The sequence below is a fragment of the Astatotilapia calliptera genome, chromosome 12 (assembly GCF_964374335.1).
Source record: "Astatotilapia calliptera chromosome 12, fAstCal68.1, whole genome shotgun sequence".
NCBI classification, from domain to species: domain Eukaryota; kingdom Metazoa; phylum Chordata; class Actinopteri; order Cichliformes; family Cichlidae; genus Astatotilapia; species Astatotilapia calliptera.
Genome location: NC_137433.1, coordinates 2,669,108 through 2,693,903, shown reverse-complemented (window position 1 = coordinate 2,693,903; position 24,796 = coordinate 2,669,108). Strand labels below are relative to the sequence as shown.

The 24,796-nt window shown below is 40.4% G+C and overlaps 1 protein-coding gene across 1 annotated transcript in view; it reads left to right on the top strand.

Moving 5' to 3' along the window:
- The window catches only part of adgrd2 (adhesion G protein-coupled receptor D2), a 59,296-nt gene that overhangs the window by 31,042 nt on the left and 3,458 nt on the right, over window positions 1–24,796 (top strand). Inside the window, exons 16-24 of the mRNA XM_026186752.2 lie at window positions 1,475–1,628; window positions 4,350–4,483; window positions 5,807–5,922; window positions 7,858–7,978; window positions 15,727–15,768; window positions 15,885–15,938; window positions 16,032–16,179; window positions 23,665–23,723; window positions 23,810–23,840. Of these exons, the coding sequence (XP_026042537.1) occupies window positions 1,475–1,628; window positions 4,350–4,483; window positions 5,807–5,922; window positions 7,858–7,978; window positions 15,727–15,768; window positions 15,885–15,938; window positions 16,032–16,179; window positions 23,665–23,723; window positions 23,810–23,840 (859 nt within the window). The remainder of the gene's footprint in view (window positions 1–1,474; window positions 1,629–4,349; window positions 4,484–5,806; window positions 5,923–7,857; window positions 7,979–15,726; window positions 15,769–15,884; window positions 15,939–16,031; window positions 16,180–23,664; window positions 23,724–23,809; window positions 23,841–24,796) is intronic.

Below are 24,796 nucleotides of genomic sequence, written 5' to 3'. Positions count from 1 at the left end.
AAACATGTTTGTTAACTTTATTCTGAGCCACACTTATGGAGCTCCACAGTTCTCTTCCTGGTGTTTTGGTTGACATCTCTTGATGTTCCCATGTCACAGAAACAGGCTCTGTGTTTTGCCTTATATGCATCCACAGCTGTGCCACCAGTTTACTCACATGGACTCTACGAACCAATCAGAAGCTTCTTCAGCTCAGAATGGAATCGTCTGCAGTTTTCTTATTAATTAACAATAAACTTAGTGTACATGTACTCCTAAATTTGAAAGTGATAAAAATAGAAGCTCTGTCTCTCTTTATTCTGACATTTAACTAATTCGAAAGATATTTCAATATTTATTTATCCAAAACAAAACAAGTTTACTTTAAATTGATGTTGTACAGTAAAAAAACTGTTCTTGTGTTTTCCATAAAGTGTAAATATCTGGTTTCAGCTGTGAATATACTGCTGTGTGTTGAAGTTCCTCTTGTTTTGCATAGAAATATACTGAACAACATACAAAGCATAATATATAAAATAACATCTACCAGAGTTTTTCTTTGAAAGAAGCCCCTTATGTCCATTCTTGTATATCAGTGCATTACTGAAACGCTTTGTTTAGCCGTGGAGGGAAACAACTGAAAATATGAAATAAACACATGTAAGCTGAGACTCTCTAAAGAAACAGCTTTGTTGTTGTTCAGCTTTTCATTTCGCCGTTTGTTGATTCACTTGAAGAGCGAGTAACGTAATATTGGTCAAGTGATCAGTTTGATATCAATCTTTCGTGATTCACCGTCATATTTACATTATTTGTACAGTACGAATGATTTGCTTTGGTACCTGGTCGAACTTCAGTTCTCTGTCTGCCTGGCTGCGTTTCTCCAACAGCGCACTCACAGGCAGCAGCTGCCCCGCCCCCTCGCTCAGTCTGTCTGAGCTCGGATCATACCAATATCAGGGGGGATTCACGCACAGTCGTAAATTCCCACAGTGTGCACTACGTGCTTCGAATATTGTGTGTAGTTTTTGCTTTATACAGTTGTCAGCCAGGCATCTAACTATGAAAAAATTACACTCCAAAAGACCCCGGGCTTCTGACAAAACAACCCGGGCTTAAGCCCATTAAGCCACACCCCCGCTCCGCCCCTGGCTAATCATATGTGCGGGCCAGTTGATTGCTACCTGGATCTGCCTGGATCTATTTATAGTCTGATCAGTGACTCAGCAGAGAAAGTGCACTGCAGTAAATGATATAAGTGCATGTTATGACTTCATGCTGTGAGTAGTCTGTGAGCATAGCAGAAATATACAGCCATGTGTCATTAGCACAATTTTTAAGTATAATCATTAACCAGTAATTAATGGCTATGTTTTATGAAAATCTGCAAAGACATGACCAACAAAATCGTTTTCATCCATGATTCAGGGAGGTAATTAACAATGCAGCTCAGCCCACAGCTCACCTTTGCTTTTGTATTCCTTAAATCCTGCAGACAGCATGCTTCCTGGTGACTGCACTACTTCATCTCTTATTCATGGCTTCTTTTTCCTGGATGCTGGTGGAGGGCTTGCTACTGTGGAGTAAAGTCGTGTCTGTCAATATCAGCGAGGACCGCAGGATGAAAGTCTACTATGCCATTGGCTGGGGTAAACTCTAATCTCACTGAAGCAGCTTGTCAAGTTTCAGTCTGGTTTATGACATTCAGAAAGAAACATTCATTCTAAAAACTTAATATCAGATTAGAAACTCAGAGTGTCGCCATTGAGTGAGTGGCAACAAGTCCAACAAGGATTAATTCCATTTCATCATCTTTAAATAAAATCTTTTCAAATCAACTTTACAATATCACAAAACTTTATAACAGTTAATTCTCAAATAAACTCCTGATAATGGCAGAAAGACTCTTCATCTTCCCAAATCTTCAAATATTTACTAGTTATGGGAAGTTTGGCTCTCTTCAGAGAGCCGGCTCTTGTGGCACGGCTCCCAAAGAAGAGCCGGCTCTTTTGGCTCCCAAATGGCTCTTAATTTGTTATCATCTGTAGCCTCATATTTTAGCTTTATTTGGCAAATATGAATGCTTTGTGTGTTGATAAACCCTTTTGCATTTAGCGTTTTTATGAGAAGCCTTATAATTGCCTAATTTAGTGTATTTGTTCTGTTTCAAAAGCAGGATTCTTACAAATCCACTGAACAGAAGCAGAACAAACTCAGCAGTCTGTCCTCAGTGCAGGCTGACATTCAGAAAACTCAGAAGCCTCAGCTTGGATGGGCTGATGTGATTTCTCCTCTTAGTATCTGCTTCTTTAAACTGCAGCCAGATGCTGCTTCATTTGCTGCTGTCAGTTATATGTATGTGTTTCTGCGATGCACTTGCACTCTCCTCCTCACCGCTGTCCTCGTCTCACTCACTGACTGAGGGGTAGTGACGCAATCCTGAAATATTTATACTTCCGTTACCAGCGTTTCATGTTTCAGGATCAATTCCTATATGAAAATGTAAATATCTATCTTGATTAAATTTGTTTTTAATCGTAAATATGACATCCAGACAAAAGTAAACTCTGCAATTAGCGGGATAGTCGGAAACACCCTGTTAATAGGAACTACAATCGCCTCCCGCCTCTCATTCATGTGCGTGCTACGCCTCCGCAAGAGTGGGAGCCAATGAGAAACCCGAGTCACAAAACATTAGAGCACAAAACACACAGTCTTGACTTGTTCACAGATCATAGCTGCGTTTACGTTCAGCATAGAAGTGATGCTGTGTGTGATGGATGTGGGAAGACAGTTAATACAAAGAGCCGATGCTTTTGTGCACATCACTAATATTCACCAAAGTGGCCTTAATGATAGTAAAGTGTTCACTTTGTTGAGTGGGCTCAGTGTAGCATAAACAACATTTAGCAGCATAAATACAACAAGAATGGTCGTGTATGTTAAACAGACAGTTAGTTTTGGTTTGGTTGGCTCTCCTTACAAACTCACCTTTTGGGCTATTTGTGCATTATTTAAATGTAATAACTGCAAAGTCCGTCACAGTCTTTCAGCAGTCTGAATGACATTTTGACGAAATTTGTATTAACAACAAAAATAGGTACAGCTGCTTTAACAACAGTGTCAAATTATTCTGTCTATAAAGTGGTTCCTCAAAGGATACAGATAATCTAACCACAGAGAGAGTACACGTTTATTGTTTCTGTGCGTTCACAAATCCCTGACAAGGTCACTTTTAAAGCTACATTACGTAGTTCAGCTGCTACAAGAATAAGACAATGATTGGGAAGAAGACTGAGTTAACTAGCTTTACTTTGAGTCTAGAGAAGATGCTGCTACATTAAAAGTGTAAAATGTAGACGTCACTGTAGCACATAGTGGCCACTAAGTAGTTCTGCTTATGTTTCTTTGTCCAACTTTCATTCCTTTCAAACATGTGCTCATGTCTGCTGTCACTAGATACCACTACGGCACAGAAGTCATCCAACAACCAAACTGTGTTTTGATCTGTAGCTTGGCTCAGCTGGTACTGGTGGCCAGTGAAACTGTGAAAGATGTGCAGAAGCAGAATGATGGCGAGCCCTGATGTTGTCTAAAGCCACATGTTACACATGCTTACAGTAGTTAATCAGTCAAACTGCAGATGAACTCTTTTATATTCTAGACATGATTCCTACTAAATAGCAAACAAACCAAACAAAACAAGTTTCCTGCACCTGACTTTCAAACTTCCCAGATCCATCTGTGAGTCTGCGTGTTTTGTCATATGATGAGAAGTGAAGCACAAACAGTTTTCAGGTGTTCCTCTCATCTCTCCATGCAGATGTGCAGAGTTACCCTTCAGAGGAGACATTCAGTGGGACAGGCTTCATAGCGCTCCTCTGTTGAAGCAACGTCTTTAAACGTGTCGCCTCTGTGACACCAGCACAGCAAGGCTGGTATAGTTCAGCACGATAAACTAAAAACTACAAGTAAAAACAGAACTTTAGAAACAAAACTTTCATATTATGGAATTACAAAAGTAAATAATTTAAAATTAGAGGAAATATCTTTGGATTTGGTCTTTGTGTGAAGAACTGGCGTGAGAGAGCCTTGGCGCACATTGAGGATGAGACGTGACATCTGTTGTGTCTTTTATAACTTCTTATAAAATTTCCTTGAAAAATGCACACATTATAATAAAAATGATGTATTTAAAAACCGAACACTAACATACTAATAATGTAATATACCACACCAAACTGAGACAAAAATCCCAAAACCAATTTAATAAGCACAAAAAACTGTAAATGAAGTAAAAATATAGAACTATAACTATAACTCATAGTATTATTTGATATGCAGTTGTTCTGTTATTAAACTGTTTTCAGGTGTGCCTGTTCTGGTTGTTGGGGTAACCCTGGTGATATCCATGGACAAATACAAAGCAGACGATCATTGCTGGCTCAATGTGAAGACCGATACAATCTGGGCCTTTGTGGGACCTGTGATATTTGTCTTGACAGTATGTAATCTTATTTTTGCTGTATCTGTCGCTGATTTTCATTCTATTCAGTATCTTTATTGGCCAAGCAAACAAAATTTCATGTCGCACATTTTGTTCCAAATTTCATGAAAGTTTATAGATGGTAAATGGCCTGCATTTATATAGCGCTTTTCTAGTCCGTAGGACCCCAAAGCGCTTCACACTACATTCAGTCATCCACCCATTCACACACACATTCACACACTGGTGATGGCAGCTACATTGTAGCCACAGCCACCCTGGGGCGCACTGACAGAGGCGAGGCTGCCGGACACTGGCACCACCGGGCCCTCTGACCACCACCATCACCATGATGTAATAAATCTTAGACATAATCTGACAGAATGCTGTTGCCATAATTAAGCCAACAGTAACCACATAAGTAACTATCCTTATACTAAAAAATTAGAGATCATCTATTGTTACTAACAGAGTCGTTTTTAACAGTAGAAGGTTCACGTGATGTGAGATTGAAAAGAAAGTTTACAAAAAATAACATTTTTATTTGTAGCCACTTATATCCTGATGAAGAGACTTTACACTTTGTCTTATGTGTCTGTTTGTGTGGTGTTTTTTATGTTTTTTAAGAATATTTAAATGTGTTACATATAAGTTCCCATTCTTTTCAATCACTTCATTTTATAAGGTTAAAACACCGCAATATTAGAGGAGAATATTATCATCCAAAAGATCAAATGATTCCCTATGAGACAGTGGGAAGGAAGAACCCGCTTTTAATGGGAAGACTTCAACAGATCCAGGCTCAGGGAGGGAAACACAGAGTCACCAAACCAAACACAAACTGGAGAGTAGACAAAAATGACATCACAATGCATCAACAAGGAGCTGCAAAGAACCTGCTACTCAAATGTGGGGGCAAAAAATGCAAATTTTATATTTTTAAAAGATTATTAAAAATGCTTTATGACAAAATGCATTTATTTGGTTTGCCTATTCATACGGTAAATTTTACTAATAGAAATACAAATATATAAACAAATACCTGGATGTCTTAATGAGAGTATCAGGTCATTCTGGATTTGTTGCAGAATCATAACAGTGAGTGTTTCCTTAATTTGTATATTCTGTTCCCTCCACCTGACAGAGGCGAGGAGCTGTGCAAACTGAAATCACGTACACTGCATTCACTGAATGCTGTTTGCTGTGATTTGATTTCCTGCAGCCTGAGCAGAAGGGGAACATCTCCCTCCTCCTCATGTGAGCTGGAGGCCAAGTGGTTCTGCAGTGGCACGTCTTGTGTTTGCCGGAGGCCGTGTTGATGCTGTTGTCCTCTGCCTGCAGGTCAATGCGGTTGTGCTGTGTCGGGTTGTCATGGTGACTGTTTCCAGCGCTCGTCGCCGTGCTAAGATGCTCAGTCCAAGCTCAGCATCAAAGATGCAAACCTATGACCTTACCTGGTGAGATACAATAAAGTTTGTAGCACTCTCTGTCACTCCCTCTCCTCCTGCTTTTTCTGTGCTCTCCTACGATTTTTTTTCTTCTGTTGTCTGGCCAAACTCGCTCTGCCTCTCTCTCTCTTCACACAGATACACACAAGCTTGCTATTTTCTTTTTGGTTGAGCAACCCATGATGAATAGAGACAGTGTGAGAGACGGGGAGTTTACTGTGGGAGTTGTAAGTGCTTATCAGCTTAACACCTGGGCCCTGCACAATTGTTTCTGTGTGTGTGTGTGTGTGTGTGCGTGCGTGCGTGCGTGCGTGCGTGCGTGCGTGCGTGCGTGCGTGCGTGCGTGTGTGTGCGTGCGGTTGCTACAACTTTGCTACAACTGTTATTCTTTAAAGCACTTTTCTTTAGAATTTCTCCTCACATTAAAGGACCGGATTGTTCCCTTCTCCTATTTAGCATTTCTGTTCCTATCAAGTCCTCTTAAAATTAGGATACCTGAAAAAATGAGTTCCCCACCAGGATTGGAAGAGGCACAGAGGAAGAGGACAGCCAAACGCTCTCTGTAGATGTCGTACAGTACGGTGTTTGTTCGTTTTATGTAACAGTCATTGTTGCCCTTAAAGTTGTGGCAGAAACAACAAAGTGTTGTTGTCCTGCTACACTAACTGTTAATTACATACATGTAAAAATGTATTAGTCTTCCAAATGCTGAGCAGCAAACACGACTTCCACCCAGTTCTGTTGCAGTGCTACAGTTAAACTTAGTAGCTCTGCTACGATATGCTTTTTTCTTTTCCTGTTAAAATGCAGATCTGTGGTGAGTTTTTGTTGTTTTTTACGTAAATATTATTTCAGACACAGTCGAGTTTTCATTTTCTGGACAAAATGAATCCAAACCATTTGATGTTTACCCCCTTAATATCCACTCTTTCATCATCGACCGGTTTAAGGTGTGTCTTTTGTTTTAGGCCCAAATAAACGTTACTTTTTTAAACCGTGCAAATATATTTCCCATTACATCCTATAAATGTTAGTTTTCTGCTTCCAATTAAGCAGATATTCTTTAAAAAGTGGTTAAGATGTTAAAATCATTACAGGTAGGGAAGAAATTATTATTTAATGCACATCTACATGTACCTGTAGATATTTTATATGTAGAATGTGTGGGCATTCTTCAGTAATGTGCTTGTCAGAGGATAATGCACAGGTCAAAATATTACAATTAGAAAGTCTTGCTGTCTGAAGGAGAAACTGGGATCTCACATATTTTACCTGATGATAATTTCAGATTCAGGTAAACAAAATGCTTCAACCCAGCATCAAGCAGCTCTCTTCCTTTTTATCTCAGCCCAAAGCTGTTTCCCCCTCTCGCTCTCGCTGTCTCTTCGTTCCCTCACAAACAGACTGAAAGTCTGTGCCAGTGTTACGTCAATTGAAGAGATTAGAGGGAAAACGACTTTCAAAAATAAAAGGGAAGAGAGTGTTGGCTTTGTCCTTGCAGACACAGTGTAGTCTGAAAACTCAATCTCTCTACCCAGGTGCAGCAGTGTGACAACAATAGTGGTTTGAACAAAGGCAACCTCTTCTGCCTTGCCCCATGAAATGGTTATTGGCCGTATAAGCACCGGGATCATTGAAAGAAAGATTGCAAAGGAACAGGAGCATGACTGTGGTAGGCGGTAAAATCTTTAGCTATGGAGAGATCTTTGATGAGAATTCAAGGAGGAAATATCTGAGAAGAAAATGTCATCAAAATAACTTGAAAACTCCGCTCTGCTTGTTCCTTCTGTCTGTCCTCAAGTTTTATAACAGGGTTAACAAAGAGAAAGAAAAGTACTCAGGAATCAACACAAGGTGAATTTTCTTTCATAGGTGTGAGACCTCGAGCTCATCTTTGCACACACCCGGTGTTCATGGATGTTTCATGTACATGTGTGCTTGCAGGGCTGTGACCCGTCCAGTTCTGATCCTGCTGCCTGTCCTGGGTCTGACCTGGCTGTGTGGCGTGCTTGTCCATCTGTCTGTGGTAGTTGCCTATATTTTCATTGCTCTCAACTCCTTCCAGGTAAGCAAAGCCCCAGCTCTTTGCATATTGCTGTAATATTAGTGGTTACTTGCAAAAGGAAACAAAACAGCAGCTGAATTGTGTTCATTTAGACCAGGGCTGCCCAATCCCAGTCCTCGAGAGCTACTATCCTGCAGCTTTTAGATGCATCCCTACTCCAACACAGCTGAATCAAATGGTTTGATTACCTCTTCAGCATGCCATCGTGTTTGGCAAAGGCCTGATAACAAGCCATTCATTTGATTCAGCTGTGTTGGAGTAGGGATGCATCTAAAAGCTGCAGGATAGTAGCTCTCGAGGACTGGGATTGGGCAGCCCTGATTTAGACAATGTGTCGATGTGATATATAATCTTTCTTCTTCATTTACTCAGAGAGGAGAATTCAAATTACATCATTCATTTAGACTTTTGATGCCAAAAGCCACACTTCTGGCTTTATGACGTGCACATGTCATCTACAGGAGAGGCTCTTAAATGAGTAAATGGCATACAGAAACATATAATACACAAGCTCAGCGTGATGAAACATTAATAAAACACACCACAGAGGTCTTTGGACCAAACAGCACAGAGGACTCCCTGAAGGTAACTGCCCAATGAGATGCTCTCAGATAACCGCATACTTCAAATGATACAACAAAGAGACAATAACAAGTATTGGTTGTTTTGTATGGTTAGAAAGCAGAGGTGTAACTGTAGACTGTCTTGTGAAAAGTAACATTTGTGTTTTATTAATCATAATTACTGCAACATTACAGTTGCTTATGTATTGGGGGTTATCTACTAACTGGAATGTCAGTGCTTTTAACCTCGGCTTTTCAAGGGAACAATTCTATACTGAGAGTAGCTCCAGGTGCATCAGTCAGTGAGTGGGTGTGATTCAAAAAATTTAAAAAGTGCATAGAATAAAGTGCAATATGGATGTGTTCGTGAATTGGTGAATGTGTTGTGTAGCGTGGAAAGTCTTTGAACACCCAATAAATGTTTAAGAATCTCCCATTGGCTCATTCGGGCGGCCTTTTCACTTGAATGGGTTGAATTAGGTATTCAAGCAATCAATTACTTGGTTACTTTTGTCAAAAAGGTTTATTGTTAAAATGATGAAATGTATTAAAAAAGGTTTAAAGCATTTTGCACTTTTGTTGTAAAGAGGGAAACAAAGAACCCCAGCCTCTTCCAGTGGTTCAGTCTTCCTCCACCTTCTTGGTTAGCAGCTGCATAGTGAAGTGTATCCAGTGCTGTGATGTTGTGACGATACATGTTAGTGTAACCAGCACAACAGCGGAGAATACCAGAGGTGTGGACTCGAGTCACATGACTTGGACTCGAGTCAGACTCGAGTCATTAATTTTATGACTTTAGACTTGACTTGAAAAAATGTTCTAAGACTTGTGACTTGACTTGGACTTTTACACCAATGACTTGGGACTTGAATTGGACTTGAACCGGTTTACTTGAAAAGACTTGATATTTTACCCCAAATATAAAATTTAACATGCATATTATATAGAGATTGAAAATGTGACGTCATTCACGGGTAGAACCGCAAAGGATTCTGGGAACTCGTGGCAAGCGGTACTAGCGCACGCAGGCTTTCAATTAAAATCAGTTACACAGCGATAAAAAGAAACACAAAAATGTCAAGAAGCTGTTGTATTATTAACTGCAATAGCCGGTCGCATGACAGCCACGGGAAGCCGACGGGTAAAGAGATCGGTTGTTATCGGATTACGTCGTTGAAGAGAAATTGTTCGAGCCATGTTTCCGAAGTAACAAAGAGGCGACTGGATTGCAGCCATTCAAAGATCAAATATAACGTCCCAGAACCCTCCAGCTCACAGGTTAGTCTGCTCCAAGCATTTACACGAAGGTCAGTCTGCTGTTGTAGTTAATGCGTCATTTTTCTTAACATAATTGGTGATATAGGTTACAAGCAAGTCTGGCGCTGAACAGAAATTGTCGCGCTATGCTCCTTTATTTATTGAGCATAAATAGTGAATTGTCCTGACACAATATTGTGTTTCGCTTCTGTTATTATGGTACATTGACAAAAACATATGCTTTTATTCACAGGATAAAACAGGTTTTTTGTATCACTAATTGTCCAGTACGATTACAGCATACAGTATTATTGTCACTGCTACATTTCTGTGATGGGTACCAGAAATTATTTCCACTACTAATTAATTACCGTTGAGCTCAAATGTCCTATTAATAAACGGTTAACGAATGTGTATTTATGACGACAATTTGTGAGACTGGTAAACTTATGATACGTACGATGGTCTTTCGTTCTACACGGTGCATTTCAAGGTCCTGCACCCATCCGTCGGTAAACTGTACCTGGGCTTGTTGCAGTGACCTGAAGTTACTAAACTTCATGAGTGTATGCACTCACTCCAAGAACCGTATGATTATAAATATGCATATAAATATGCTAAGATGAGATAGCTGACTTCATCTAACTAGCAAATGTTTTCCAGGCTATGTTGGTGATACAGTTTTTTTTAATGTGTATGATATTTTTGTCATGCGATTTTAAAGCTGGTCCTACAACCGCATCCAAGAATAACATGCAGCTTATCTCAGAACTGTCGGTGAAAATTATTCTTGGAGCTAGGTTTAATTGAGCTGCATTTTAAAGAGGTGCAATTTCACAATTTGTGTATATTTTCTAAGTTCACTATTTTGTCATGTGTTGAGAAAAACACAGATTTTAAAATTACATGGTCTAATATTTACATTTAGCATAACTGCAACATTATTTTTTCGTTTTGTTTTTTTTAAAGACTCGAAAGGACTTGAAATTCAAAGTTTCAGACTTGTGACTTGACTCGGACTTTTACACCAGTGACTTGAGACTCGACTCTGACTGGCCTGACATTACTTGAGACTTGACTTGAGACTTGAGGATAAAGACTTGAGACTTACTTGAGACTTGCAAAACAATGACTTGGTCCCACCTCTGGAGAATACCACCTCTATTAAAATTCAGTACAGTAGTGGTGTATAAACACACAGAGCCTGAAAAGTGATGAGTGAAGAAGAAATGCTCAGTGCATCATGGGAAGCCTCTCAGAAGTCTATTGCACCACACCAGGGGATTCAGTTTCACTTCAATTATAAGCTTGATCAAAAAGACTCATTTTAATCCTAAAGTTCAAATCCAATTCAACTCAATTCAATTCACTTGTATTCATGAACAATAATACAACTATAATTCAAACTGGGGGCTGGTTCCATAGTAGAGGGTCCTGATAGCTGAAGCCTCTCATTGTACTTTAGGAAACTGTAGGAAGCACATGTAAGCCTGCAGTGTTCTGCATGAAGTGAAGGAGTTTTAGGGCGATTGTCAGGTTTGATGATAAATGAGAACGCCACATGCAGACTCATAAGCAGGCGGGGATCTAATGAGAATAACCTTCTATTGAAGGCGGGACTGAAATCCAGGCGATAACATGATTACTGCAGACATGTCTGAATAAATAAAGCTGGATATGATCTGCATAGCAATGACAATGTATGCCATCTTTTTAACACTACTCCCAAAGACAGCATACGTATGAAATGTCAGAAGTATTGTGTAATGTGAAATCACATTACAATCACATTATTGATACAGTGATGTCCTTATACGTACATTCTTCAGTCATTTAGACAATAACCTAACACACAGTTTGTAGCAATAAAAAGCAGTATGGCATTAAAACTGACTGTATGCCAACCAAAGCCAACAAGTACCTGCAACAGAGATGAGCAATCAGGCTGCCTTTCAGTTCAAGCCAATTCATGACTCAACAAAATTAGGGAGACACACCAACAATCAGATAATTACCTATGAGCAAGCACCAGGAAAAAACATCCGGCAGAACCAGGCTAATGGTGGAGCAGCCATTAGGAGTAAAGGGAAGAGAAGGGAAAAGAGAAGAAGGTTGTAAGGAGACAGAAAACATCCACACTATGGGAGAAAGAAGAAAAAACAGCATTGCAGGCTCCATTTCTTCATTACTGCTACAGGGACTTATATCTAATAAGATTAACCCCAGTTATACCTCAAATACCAGCTTTCATAAGAGAATGCAGCCACAGACACATCTCCAGCACAGGCCTTTACAGAATGTAAAGCATCTGCAGCGTTGTTTAACAGAGTAGTTTTCGAGATGCATGGAAAAAATAAATACATAAAAACAGTGCATACAGGATCATGGTGCCACTGAGTTGCTCCCCATATGGAAAAGAAATAGAATAAACTTATAAAAGACTTGCATCAGATGTGGCCTTCTTCATATAGTGACTCATATAAGGCTGATATGATTCACTCATGAAAGTGGCCACTTTCATATATTGTTTTAGTAAATATCCAAAAGATACAAGTTTCATTTATATCATTTTTCAAGGGATCTTATATCTGTTTTCATTCTTGTATGCTTTTCATACAAGTTTCACACAAGACAGATACAAACTTTATAAGACCTATAAATATCTTTTCCATATGGGCATATTTTAATCTTTCAACATTCACCAGGTCACAATGAACAACTTTCTCTCAGTAGTCATTAGTATCAGTATTTTAGCAGTAATATGATTTTTTATTTTTTGCTGTGATATCTGCTGTTGTTTTGTGTGTGTGTGTGTGTGTGTGTGTGTGTGTGTGTGTGTGTGTGTGTGTGTGTGTGTGTGTGTGTGTGTGTGTGTGTGTGTGTGTGTGAGAGATGCTGGAGACACCTCCTATATCACTAAACTTCAATAAGTAGTTGGTTTGAAGAACTTTTGGCAGATGTTCATATATCTGAGTGCTGACAGAAGACAAGTTTTGTTTATCTGATGATGATCATGACGATGCAGGAAGTGACATCACTGACTTGAGCTCTAAAAGTGCACCACCGCCAAGCTGCAGCAGTTCACCACAAAATACTTTAATATGTCTTTGTGTTCTGTTTATGTGCGTGTGTGTGTGTGTGTGTGTGTGTGGGAGGTGGCAGTCAGTACTTTGAACCACAGGTCATACCACATCTACTTCGAGCTCTCCTGATAACACAGGACTCAGTTCCTCTCTCACATTCATCCTTACGTCCCTCTTTCCACACACTGGCTCTGTTATTCTTGTAGCTTTCTGTGCATCTCTCCCTCTCTGCCTCCTTCCTTCTTCTCTTGTCCTTTCCTAAACCTCCCACCCCTCTTTGCCCTTCCCAGGTCTTTAATTAATCAAAATGAGCTAGCCCCTGGGTGACCCTCAGAGAGCTGCTAGTTAATTTAGATTTACTGCCAGTGTCCAGCTGAGGGCAGATAACACTACAGTAGGAGTTTTTCCTCATGTAGGTAGGAGGAGGATGCTGGGCCAGCCTGTCTTCTTCTTCTTTCCACAAAAAAGAAAAAACAAGGGTGTAGAGAGAAAGAATAATAACATATCATTTGAGGTTAGACACACTGCAGGTTATGGTGGAGGGGGGTACAGTAGCTATAGTACAGCATAGCTACTATAGTCCCATCTCTTGTATTTACATGAGCATTTATGAGACTGCATGTCTTCTGCACCTTCAGCAAAGTCTGAAATTAAAAGTGTTACTCCAGGAAAAGACATAACATGTGTTGGAAAACAAATAACGCTGATGAATTAATAAATGTTCACACACTGTCCAGTTCAGTAGTTGAACCATTCAAGCCAGTTACCTATTAATCATACAATGAACTGACTGCAGTATTTAAATGTTTCACGACATCTGTTTACATTTATCATTCATTTTACACACTGTAGTTTTTAACTATGACCCGAGAACAAAAGTAACTTAATAATGAAAAAAATATATTTTTAATTTTTAGTAAAATTACATTTGTTTTCATAATCAAAAGAATTAAGAACTAAAGACATGTTGGATATATGTACTTAAAATACTAGTAAGAACACAGAGGCTTTAGTAAGAGCTATGTCACACAGAACATGCTTATTTATAACCAAATATTAACAATAATAAAGACCTAGCATAACAGAAGCCAGCCATGGGGAACCACAAACCAGTGTACTCTCAATGCTGGTCCCAGGCCTGGAGAAACTGGGAGGTTTGCATCAAAAAGGGATTAAAGAAGAAGCAGCAAGTGAGGGCAAAGATTAAATGTTGCTGGACAAGCTGACAGATGAGGTCAGGCAGGAGACTCTTTGTGATAATGATGTTATTAGACAACACTGATCTGCAGTGAGAGTAGGGAGCAGGTGGGGGAAACCTGGAAATGTGGAGGTATGCTCTGTAGAGAAGGGGAATGTATGTCGAGAGCAGAAGACAGGATATATATGTGTGAATGGGAAGGCAACAGGTGTAACGGTGAAGATGCAAGAAGCAGAGGTAATGAAGGTGGAGGAAGAGTGCAAGGAGAGCGTCACAACATGCTAGTGAGATCAGTCAACGTCTGGCAGAGTTGCACAACAAAAAGATGGGAGATGCTAACATTGTCTTTGGGAGTAATAAGGGACGCAATTAGAAATGAGTCTGTGAGCTCAGACAAAGTAAGAGACACGCAAGGCTGGATATTTGAAGAGGAGGGGTGGTGGGTGTGTTGCACACAGGATGAATGCTTACATTCAAAATGCTTATAAAGTGGAGTTATTATGAAGAAGAGGAATTCTTTGCTGAGGATTTTATTTTATTTCTGATTTGGGCGTCTGACAGCCTCATTCTGACAGAATTCAAAATCTGTGAATCCAGCCTGTTCAGTTCTCACATCACATCATCAGTAGTTGTCTGCCATAGTGGATGTGATACTAATACTGGTTACTGCTTGGCAGTGGTTTCTGGAGGGTGCTGTCTTTGCTGGGTGAAAGCAAGCTGCTGCAGTAAAAACCTTCATAGCTATTGTTCTGATTGCTGGCTCATTCCCCATAGATGCATGTTTGTCTGCAAACACTAGCTGAGCAGCAATGCAACTGAAAAAGTGTGGCACAGACTGAAGATGGAGAAGCTTTGCCTTTGCAGCCATTTTTCAGAAGATACAGCTTTTACTTTGAAGGCGATTAATCTCCATTTCCAGTTTGTGTCACATTTTTCAAAGTTTCACTACGACTGAGAGAACCTGGACAGTGTTTGTAGAGTCCATCGCTTCCATTCAAACTACAATTGCAGCACTATTGGAGCAACCAAAGCAATCACAAAAAGGGTTGTGCCAGCTGGGTAATACACAGGTGGTGACCAGCTGTCACTGACAATCTAGGGCTATGTGACTGGGGTCACTTGGACAAGTTGATATATGACATGGTTAGTGGTCACACATCTCAGTAAGTATTTCTATACAGCCTTAAGTATTTTACATGTAATTATTATATTTTACCTACATTATTAGCACAACATCTGATTACTTTCCAACTCTCTGTGAATGGTACTCATGGGCACTGATCAATGAACAGTGCTCTGATTATCAGGTTGAGGAAACCTGCAGCTGAGACTGATGAAGTCACTTGGATGAGTGATGAATCGTTTCTACGTCCACATGAACAGAATCAGCTTTTTGGGGAGCCATGAAATGCAGCTCTAAAATTTGTAGTATTGCGTTCAGTTGAGCTGAAGCTGAAATTTGCTGACTCTAACTGCAGCTCTTGTCAGGAGTAGAAAACCACATCGAATGACGGTACCACAGTATGAAAGCTTTGTTTGAGCGAGGTTACAAAACAGAGCAGTGAAATCCATATAGTCAGTATGAATGGAGATGATTCTTTTCTGTCTTCATACGTGCTTCTTAGTGCACCTCTCTTCTCTCCACAGGGTCTGTACATCTTCTTAGTCTATGCTGTTTACAACAGTGAGGTAAATGCATTCAGTCCAGCTTTTGTCCTGCAAAATCAGAGCACATCCTTGTGCATTATGTGAGGCTGCCAGCCTTTTGGACAAATCAGTGGGTGTAAAGACTGCTTCTCATTTAGGTGAGGAATGCCATAAAGAGGATCAAAGAAAAGAGAAAGGCCTTATCTTTCACGGTGAGTGGGCAGAAGGATCCATCGGGACAGAAAATAAATTCCCTCTTCAGAAAAGTGGACTGAAATATGGACTGGATTGTGATGTTTTGGCAGAACTGCTCCCAGCCAACCAGCTTCCTACCTTCTCAGAGGACCCCGATCACTTCCTGGGGCCACAGCCTACCGACGACCTCCAGCCCTGAGACCAGTGAGACGTCTGTACCTGCCGGCACTACTTCCACATCCATGGTCATCAAGAACGGTGAGCTGACGTGATGTGCTCCTCACTCAAATATCACACATTTTGTTAAGAACACTGATTGGAGTTTACTGATCATGTGTCTGCTGTTAGAAGAAGGCTCAGATTCAGCCAAACGCTGCAGCACTGGTCAGATGTACAGTGCAATAAGTAATGACCCAGAGCAAACTGCCCAGCCTGCTCTCACCCCAACACTGAGAACAAAACTGAATAGGGAGGTGGGTGAGGTGGGCGGAGCAATCTCAAAAAAACTTTTTGCAAACTCCATGAAACAGACAGTGATTATTAGCATCTACATGTTTTCAGGTTCTGTAGCCCTGGTTATCTAAATGCACATAGACCCGCCTGTATATTTGCCTCACAATCACCATAATCGTCTTATTGTTGGGCTTTGGCTGATTAAAAAGTTTTTTTATGATAATGTTTGATCACACTTTATACATTTATGACTCAACAGGTTTATCACCCAATGCAAAACACAAAATGAATCTGATTATGACCCTACCTGATGAAGCAATCCCACTGCAGTGTAGCTGAATGATGTTTCTGTGAACACTACACAGCGGCTGCCTCCTCTGGAGACAGCAAGAAAACATCACCTTGATCCAGCTTCAGTGTTATGAGTCTTTGTGAGTTACAAAAACTGTTATTGTGGGAACTATAATAAATCAGCCATCCTTCAGACTTATCAGATGCTGTGGATGTGATGCAGCCATCATCAACTGACTTTTGGCCATTGTGAATATTATCATAAGAAAACATTGAATGAAGTATTATTGTGGTGCAGTTATATTTATCTGCAAATCCTTCAGTTAAACTAAAGGCATGTTTTGAAGACAAAAAGTCTTGCACGAGTTATTTTTCACCTCTAGAAGAATAGTGAGAACCATGGAGTCTGATTTATAACCAAGATATGTACTTTAATGCACACATTAAGCAAACTAGAAGGTTAGTCAGGTGACTTAGTTCAGTATTTGGACGAAGGCACAAACTCAGTAACAACACTGTGACATTTAGAAACATTTCATATCAAAATGATTCTGGAAAACTCACCCAGGCGTGAATATGAGTGAGTTTGTTATCATAGAACTTATTGTTATAATGATAATGGATTGCATTTATATAGCGCTTTGAGGGCCCCGAAAAGCGCTTTACAATGCCACTATTCATTCACTCTCACATTCACACACTGGTGGAGGCAGCTACGGTTGTAGCCACAGCTGCCCTGGGGCAGACTGACAGAAGCAAGGCTGCCATATCGCGCCATCGGCCCCTCTGGTCAGCTAACCCAATCCCTAACATGGTCCCCTGTTAGGGCTAAATAAGGGGACCATCAACCTGTAGAAGCATGATAACTTCCTTATGTGCTTGGTTCAGTGGAGTTCTTCCTCCCTGCTATGATGATTGAGATGGTTGTTGTTTGGAAATTGAGCTATATAAATAAAAACTAACTTGAGTTAAGGTCAAGAAAAACAGCATGTTTGCTTCAAATATTCTATTAGAGATGACGAGCTGTCTGTGATGTGAAACGCTGAGTCTCTTGCCCAGATTGTTACGTCGATGTTTGTGAAGGACACCTCAGCAGCGTATTTAAATGCACTGAGTCAGCATCATTTATGAACATGTTGGGTTAAAAGACAACTGCTCACATTGCTGTGACAGCTGCATCACTATATCAGTGCCAAAGAATATGTTCTGTAATGTTTGTGATGTAAATCATCTAAAACAACACTTTCAAACAGTCCTGACAGGGATGCTGGACCAACCTTCAGCAGGTCATTAAAAACAAGAAAAATCTATTCTCCATATTTCAGGTCACTGAAAGATCGTCATCTCTGAACAAGACTTCCCTCAGAAGTCATTAGCCATGATCGGGGGTCGGCAACCCTGGGCACGCGAAGGGTTAACTGATGGCACGACCATAGTTGGACTGGCCGTGATTTTTCGTTTTTATGGGCCGATGATTTTTTTTGTTTTGTAACGGTATAAACAAAAGGTGGTGGATTGGGCAGATGCTGGCCGATGTGAAAAATAACTCAGTTATTTGGTGGTGGCTGTGGCGGAGCTTCCACAGAGGCCAGCAGGTGGATGAGGGAAAGGGGAGGCAGGAGGAGGAGAGACCCGGGGCGGCTGCCGGTCCGAGTGTCAGGTGAACTGAACTTCAGGTGAGAAGTTATGAGCTGCAGTCTATCTGGGTCAGATATGAACCACGTTTAGGTGGAGTTTATTTTCGTTGTGCTGACTTTTTACAGTCAGTTGCAATAACTCGTACTGCGTGAGCTAGCATGACAGAGTTTCTATACAGCTGGGTGGTGCTATGATGTTACTGATAGTGAACTTTATTTTATTCATAAGGTTAGTTATTAGAGTTGCCAACCTGTCTCGTATTCAGAGAAAATATTACGCGTTTCGTATTGAGCTGAAAAGGAACACAGTTTGTCCCGGACTTCAGCTACAATGGAAAAAGACGCAAAGCTGGATTTATTCTGTGTCTTTGCTGCACAGCTGTTTCTTCTCCTCTCATTCTCTCCCCCTATGGAGGACCACAAGAGCCACGCGCATGTCCTCTGTGTCCAGCCAGTTAATGCGAGACAAATCCAGCTGCTCATTAAAGCTTTCTGGTTTTATCTGTCTCGAGTCTACGGATGTATCCGTGTATTTCCGCAGTGCTGATGCTGCGCTGAGCGAACAGCTGCTGAAGCATTTGAAGTGTTGGAACGTGGAAATTTCAACATCACTTGAAAAAACTGTCAGCTAGCAACGTCCCTCTCACCGGTAGGCGAAGTTATTTTTAGCCAATTACAAGTTGAATCTGGTAGTTGGGGTTGTTAGCTAAGATACCGTCATTAAGAAGCGGCATAACTAATGTGTCTATGCGAGCTAATTTGCGATGTGCAGCGCTGGCCCGGCCATTTATTTTTTAAAGCACCTTCTCAGATTAATTCACTGCGTGTCGTGCGCAGGGCTGGACTGGGACAGAACATCGGCCTAGAGACCGGCCCCCCAGGTATTAAAGCCATGAAGCCTTTGAATGAAAACAAACGCTGTGGTGACAGTGATGTACAGTCTTGTTGGTATATGTATGATTTCTATACATTTGACATCAGATAAAAACTTCATGCAGTCTCTCCTGCATGAAGTCCAGGTGCTGGTTTTCCAGTGTGTGCGTCTGAGGCCCCAAAGCTGACTCACACCCGTAACAGCATCAATGGCTGCTAGGGCTGCCACAAACGATTATTCTGATAGTCGACTAGTCACCGATTATTTTTGCGATTAGTCGACTAATCAGATCATCATCCATTGGACGTAAAAGTACAGCTTATTGCACCAGCAGCATCTGCTCTTATATAACTATCATTAGCTTACAGCTTTAAGTGTTTAAGGTCTGTGCTAACTAAAAATAAAGACAAGATGATAGTTTATTAAATTTTAATTAAACTTGCAGATTGTTTCAGTGAAGTTTAATAAACTCCTTGCTATCTAAAATATAACAGGACACCGGAGTATATTCTGGAGCATCTCACACTTCTGATAATCAGCTGTCTGTTTGATGTTTATTCAGCTGAGTAAAAACTATAACTTTAATCTCAGACAAACTGATTTACTCAGGAACAAATAAAATACTAAAAAAAGCCAAACAATAACATTTTAAAGTTATCTAAGTGACGGCCGGGAGTCCGGTGTTCTCACGGCTCTAGTGAGCCTAGCCCCCGGCTCGCTATCGAGCTAGTGGGTAACAGACGTCTCTGAAAACGTCGGAGCGCTTTTGAAAATATGTGGTGTCTTGATAAACTGAGCAGATATTTGAGGTTTACACAGCTACATTCAAGCCTGAAAATATGTTAAACGTTTATTTTGTGACCCAGAAAGAATAATAAGTAATATTAAAACTAACAGCTGCCACCATTGGTGGAAACTGAGCTGGGCTGCGCTATGAATTCTGGGACACAGCTTGTTCTTCTTCGGGGTTTAACGGCAGCTGGCATCCTTGTACATGCAGTGCTGCCATCTTCTGTTTCAGTCCGTTATTACACTCTTAAATCCTGCTATTATTCCTGCGTCTTTTGTGATCTTACAAAGCTTCAAACGAAGCTTCGACTATTAAATCAGTCGTCGACGATTTTGATAGTCGACGTAATCGTGACTAGTCGACTAATCGTGGCAGCCCTAATGGCTGCAGTATGGAACAGATGTGGGTGTGTCCTCATGTCCCAGAGGAGTCCACATCGTCATCAAACAGCCCTACAGACACAAAAACGTGAAAATATGAACAACCAGACTATCAGCAGTGATTTAACTACTTTAAGACCTCTGTGAAAATCATTTACAGTATATATCACAGAATTTAAGGCCTTTATAATCACAGCATACAGAGAAAAGTACTGAGCTGAATCAATTTCAGCTTTTGTTTCTCATGATGTATATTGTATTAATAATTAAATTTCATTATCTGTGTCTTTACCACACATTTGCCACACAGGTGTAGATACTGTGGGTTCAGTGAATGCTTACATTGCACTGATTAGAATATATTGGACATTCAAAGCTAAGATTCAGCGCACTGTGTTAGAGGCTGGGATTGGATGAATTCCTCATACATACAACCTTTGATCATCGTTTATGTCCAGTTGAGAATGAATCAGTGCACTCACATATTAAATGAACTGAAACCAGTAGTGTGATCTCCAGTTTTAATCAGCCTGTCTCAGTTGTTTTAACTCTTAAGTATCACAAAGTAATGTGGTAACATCTGGACTGACGGGTTTACTGTCAGCATTTTAATCGCTAGTTTAAAGGCCGTCGCTCTAACACTGTATAAATGTAACAGGCCTCAGTGCTGGTTCTAACAGTCTGAGCTGCTTCCAGCTTTATTTGTGAAGAAGCTAAGCTAAGATGACCTTAAAATAACGGGGCTACGTGCGGTGATGCTAGCGTTAGCCATGTTAGCAAGTTACCTTCACAGGTGGTCAGACTGCATAAACAGGCACTCAGTCAGAGGTTGGGCTCTCCGTTTCGCTGCAGGGTTCCTTCATTCTTCATTTATCCGTGTAGAGCCGAGTGTAAATCCCGAGGTTGGACGGCCTTTGCACGAGCACACACGCTTCTTAGCAGGGCAAAGCTATGAGCTACAAAAGTCCAGGCAGACAGCCTGTGTCTGACCAACCAATCAGAGAGCTCCTTACATCCCACGGTGTGGCTAATTTGAATAGCAGCAGGATTTTTAAAATGAAGTTGTTAATCCAACTGCTAATCCAAAAATTAATCCCTGAGCAAACAGGAAAGGGAAATTGAAGCATTTTGAAAATCACTTAATATTAAAGTGCAATTCGAAAATGGTTTTTGAAATGAAGTTTATTAAATTGGAATTCAAAAATGAATTTACAAATGCAGAATTGTACAATTCATTATTTAAGCACAGAATTCTTTATTTCGAGGCTCTTGTGGTCCTCCATATCCCCCCTCCCTCTACTGTTGCTACTTCAATCATGAAACTGATCAATGATCAGCTGATCAGCTTTACTCTCTTGTTTGTTTGTCACTTTGCACATCGCAAATTAGCTCGCATAGACACATTAGTTGTGCTGCTTCTTAATGACAGTATGTTAGCTAACAACCCCAACTACCAGATTCAAGCCATTCAAACCAGAAAGCTTTAATGAGCAGCTGGATTTGTCTCTCGTTAACTGGTTGGACACAGAGGACATCGAAATGCAGCTGATTGAACTGAAAAGCTCGACTCTGTGGGGTCAAAGTTTGCAGAACTACGAGCACAGCTGGAATCCACAGCTGTGTGTGTTCATGGAGCTGCATGTTCACCTGCTGGACATCACTACCTGACAGGTTTAACTGTCTTCAGAACATTGCAGAGGCCTTACTGACAGTATTTGGCTCTACATGTCTGTGTGAGCAGATTTTCTCTCACACGAGTCCTCAGGTAGCCGTCTGAACGCTGGACACTCGGAGACCAGCGATCACATTAACATGTGTGTCTCTGTATTAACAAACATGCCATATTGGCCCAGTTTATTTTTCTTATCATTGTTGTGAGGAGGCCATAAATAGCATTTGCATTTTCTGTTGTACAGTTCATTTGCTGTTATGGAGTTCTTGTTATGGATTTGTTTCATATAGCTGATAACTGTTCGCTGACAGCTGCCAACATCTGCGAACAAATACAATTCTATAAAGTGGTTCTATAGAGTGAGTAACTGTTAGTATAGAGCATTATTAAATTTATTGCTAATGCAATCATATGGCACACTGACCTCTGGGGGAATTTTAGATGCACTCCTCAAAAACACATTAAGACAATAACAAAGTCAGCTTACTATCACCTCAAGAATATTTCAAGGATCAAAGATCTGATGTCTCAACAGGACCTGGAAAAACTAGTCCATGCATTCATCTTTAGTAGGCTTGATTACTGTAACAGCATCTTTACAGGTCTACCTAAAAAATCAGTCAGACAACTACAGCTCATTCAGAACTCTGCTGCTCGAGTCCTCACTAAGACCAAAAAAGTGGACCACATCAGTCCAGCTCTGAGGTCTTTACACTGGCTGCCTGTCCGTCAGAGGATAGACTTTAAAGTTCTGATGCTGGCCTATAAAGCTCTGAATGGTTTAGGACCAAAATACATCAATGACCTCCTGACCCAGTATGAACCTTCCAGATCCCTCAGGTCATCTGGATCCGGTCTTTTATCAGTTCCCAGAGTCAGAACCAGACACGGAGAAGCTGCATTCAGCTTTTATGCTCCTTATATCTGGAACAAACTCCCAGAAAGCCTCAGATCAGCTGAAACACTCAGTTTATTTAAATCCAGGTTGAAGACTCACCTGTTCTCAGCTGCATTTGAATAAAGCACCAAATCCACACTTTAAGCTTAAATTTCAAAACTTACATTTAACTACTGATTTTATCTACTGTTCTGATTTTATCTGTTTTGATTTTATATACTGTTGTTTGTTTGTTTGTTAATTAGTTAGTTAGTTTATTTGCTTGTTTTATTCAATTTTAAATCATGCTTTTTATTTGTTCTTGTTTCTAATGTCTCTGTAAAGCACTTTGAATCACCTTGTTGTTGAATTGTGCTGTACAAATAAACTTGCCTTGCCTCATCAGAAAGGTTGCCGACCCCTGGCCATGATGATTGAATGAATGATACGTTTTAATAGTGTGCTTCAGACTCGGCTCTTTTCATAGATGAGTTGATCCCATCTGTCCTGCTGACATAAGCAGTGATTAAACGCTTCATTGTTAATAAACAGAGGCAGAAACAAAAGAAAAAAGTTCTCCATGAAAATTCTCATAATGCTCTTTTGTCATTCAAATTGTTTGCATTTTTCATTCTCTCCGTGTTTTATAAAGCTTCCTTTGTACTGTGATGTGCTTATAAGACTACTTTGGCCTTGCATAAGCAACTGTGTGTGTCCTCAAAGACAAATGCAAAGTTTAAATGCAATTAGGTGTATTTTGTGCTTGCAGAGAGTTTCAGAAAGGAGAGCTTTGTGAGTTTCTTTTTGAACCCAGGATCCGGAAACCAAGTAAGTCATGTGTATGCGTTATCAATACATAATGTTTTCTATTACATCTGCTGACTAAGAATGTATCGTGTTTTTGTCGTTAACAGGTGGTACAGCTGACGGGGTTCAAGCCATCAGGTACAGAGCTAAAATCCCCCGATACTGTGTTTGAGTTGGTTGGGAATGTGTTGCTTTACGTTCACACCACAAGTTCAACAGCAGAACAGAGAAAATGATGCAAAGAGAACTTGTGAGGAAAAGAAGAAAGTATCAAACATGATGAGCTGAAATAGTGGCACCGAGCTGAAAGTCAGAATTAAGGAGAAGCAGCAATAAATAATTACAAACTGACAGCAAACACAGCAATGCAGGGCAGCCGGTGAACAGTGAAGTGGAACGACTGAATTAAAGGCCACGAGTTGTTTTGGTCTGATGTGAGCAGCAGTGACTGAACTGCACAGTAAACAGCAGCAGGAGCTCTTCTTCACACAGAGACACCCTCTCTGAAAAAAACAACAAACAGCAGTTGTTGAAAATATGAATATTTTTGCATTGAATTGATTTGAAGTCTGTTGCTGGACTCGCTCACAAGCCTTACTTGGTGCTCTCCATTTCAGACGGGCAAACTGGATGTATCACAGTGTGCAAAAATCAGACAATCACAGGATTTCAGGGGGTCATAAAATAAATGAAATCTGTGAAATCCTGTCAGCTCATTGTCGGCGTCAGTACACAGCAAAATCTCCAGTGTTAAATTAACACTAGAGAGTGTCTATATGGGTCCACAGCAGTGCTGATTTTCTAACACTGGAATATTTCTAACATTTTGAGTTATTTTCCAGTGTTAGAAAATCAGCACTGCTCAGTGTTAGTCATTGTTAATCTTCAAAACTGACTAGGTTACTTTTAAACATATAACACTGTCAAAAGTGTTAATTTAACACTCAGAGGTGTGGACCCATATAGACACTCTCTAGTGTTAATTTAACACTGGAGATTTTGCTGTGTACCAGAGAAGTAAATCGCATTGTTGACCACTTAATATCCAGTTGTTGTATAGTAGCCAACAACTGTCCTTGTGGCTTAGAATTATG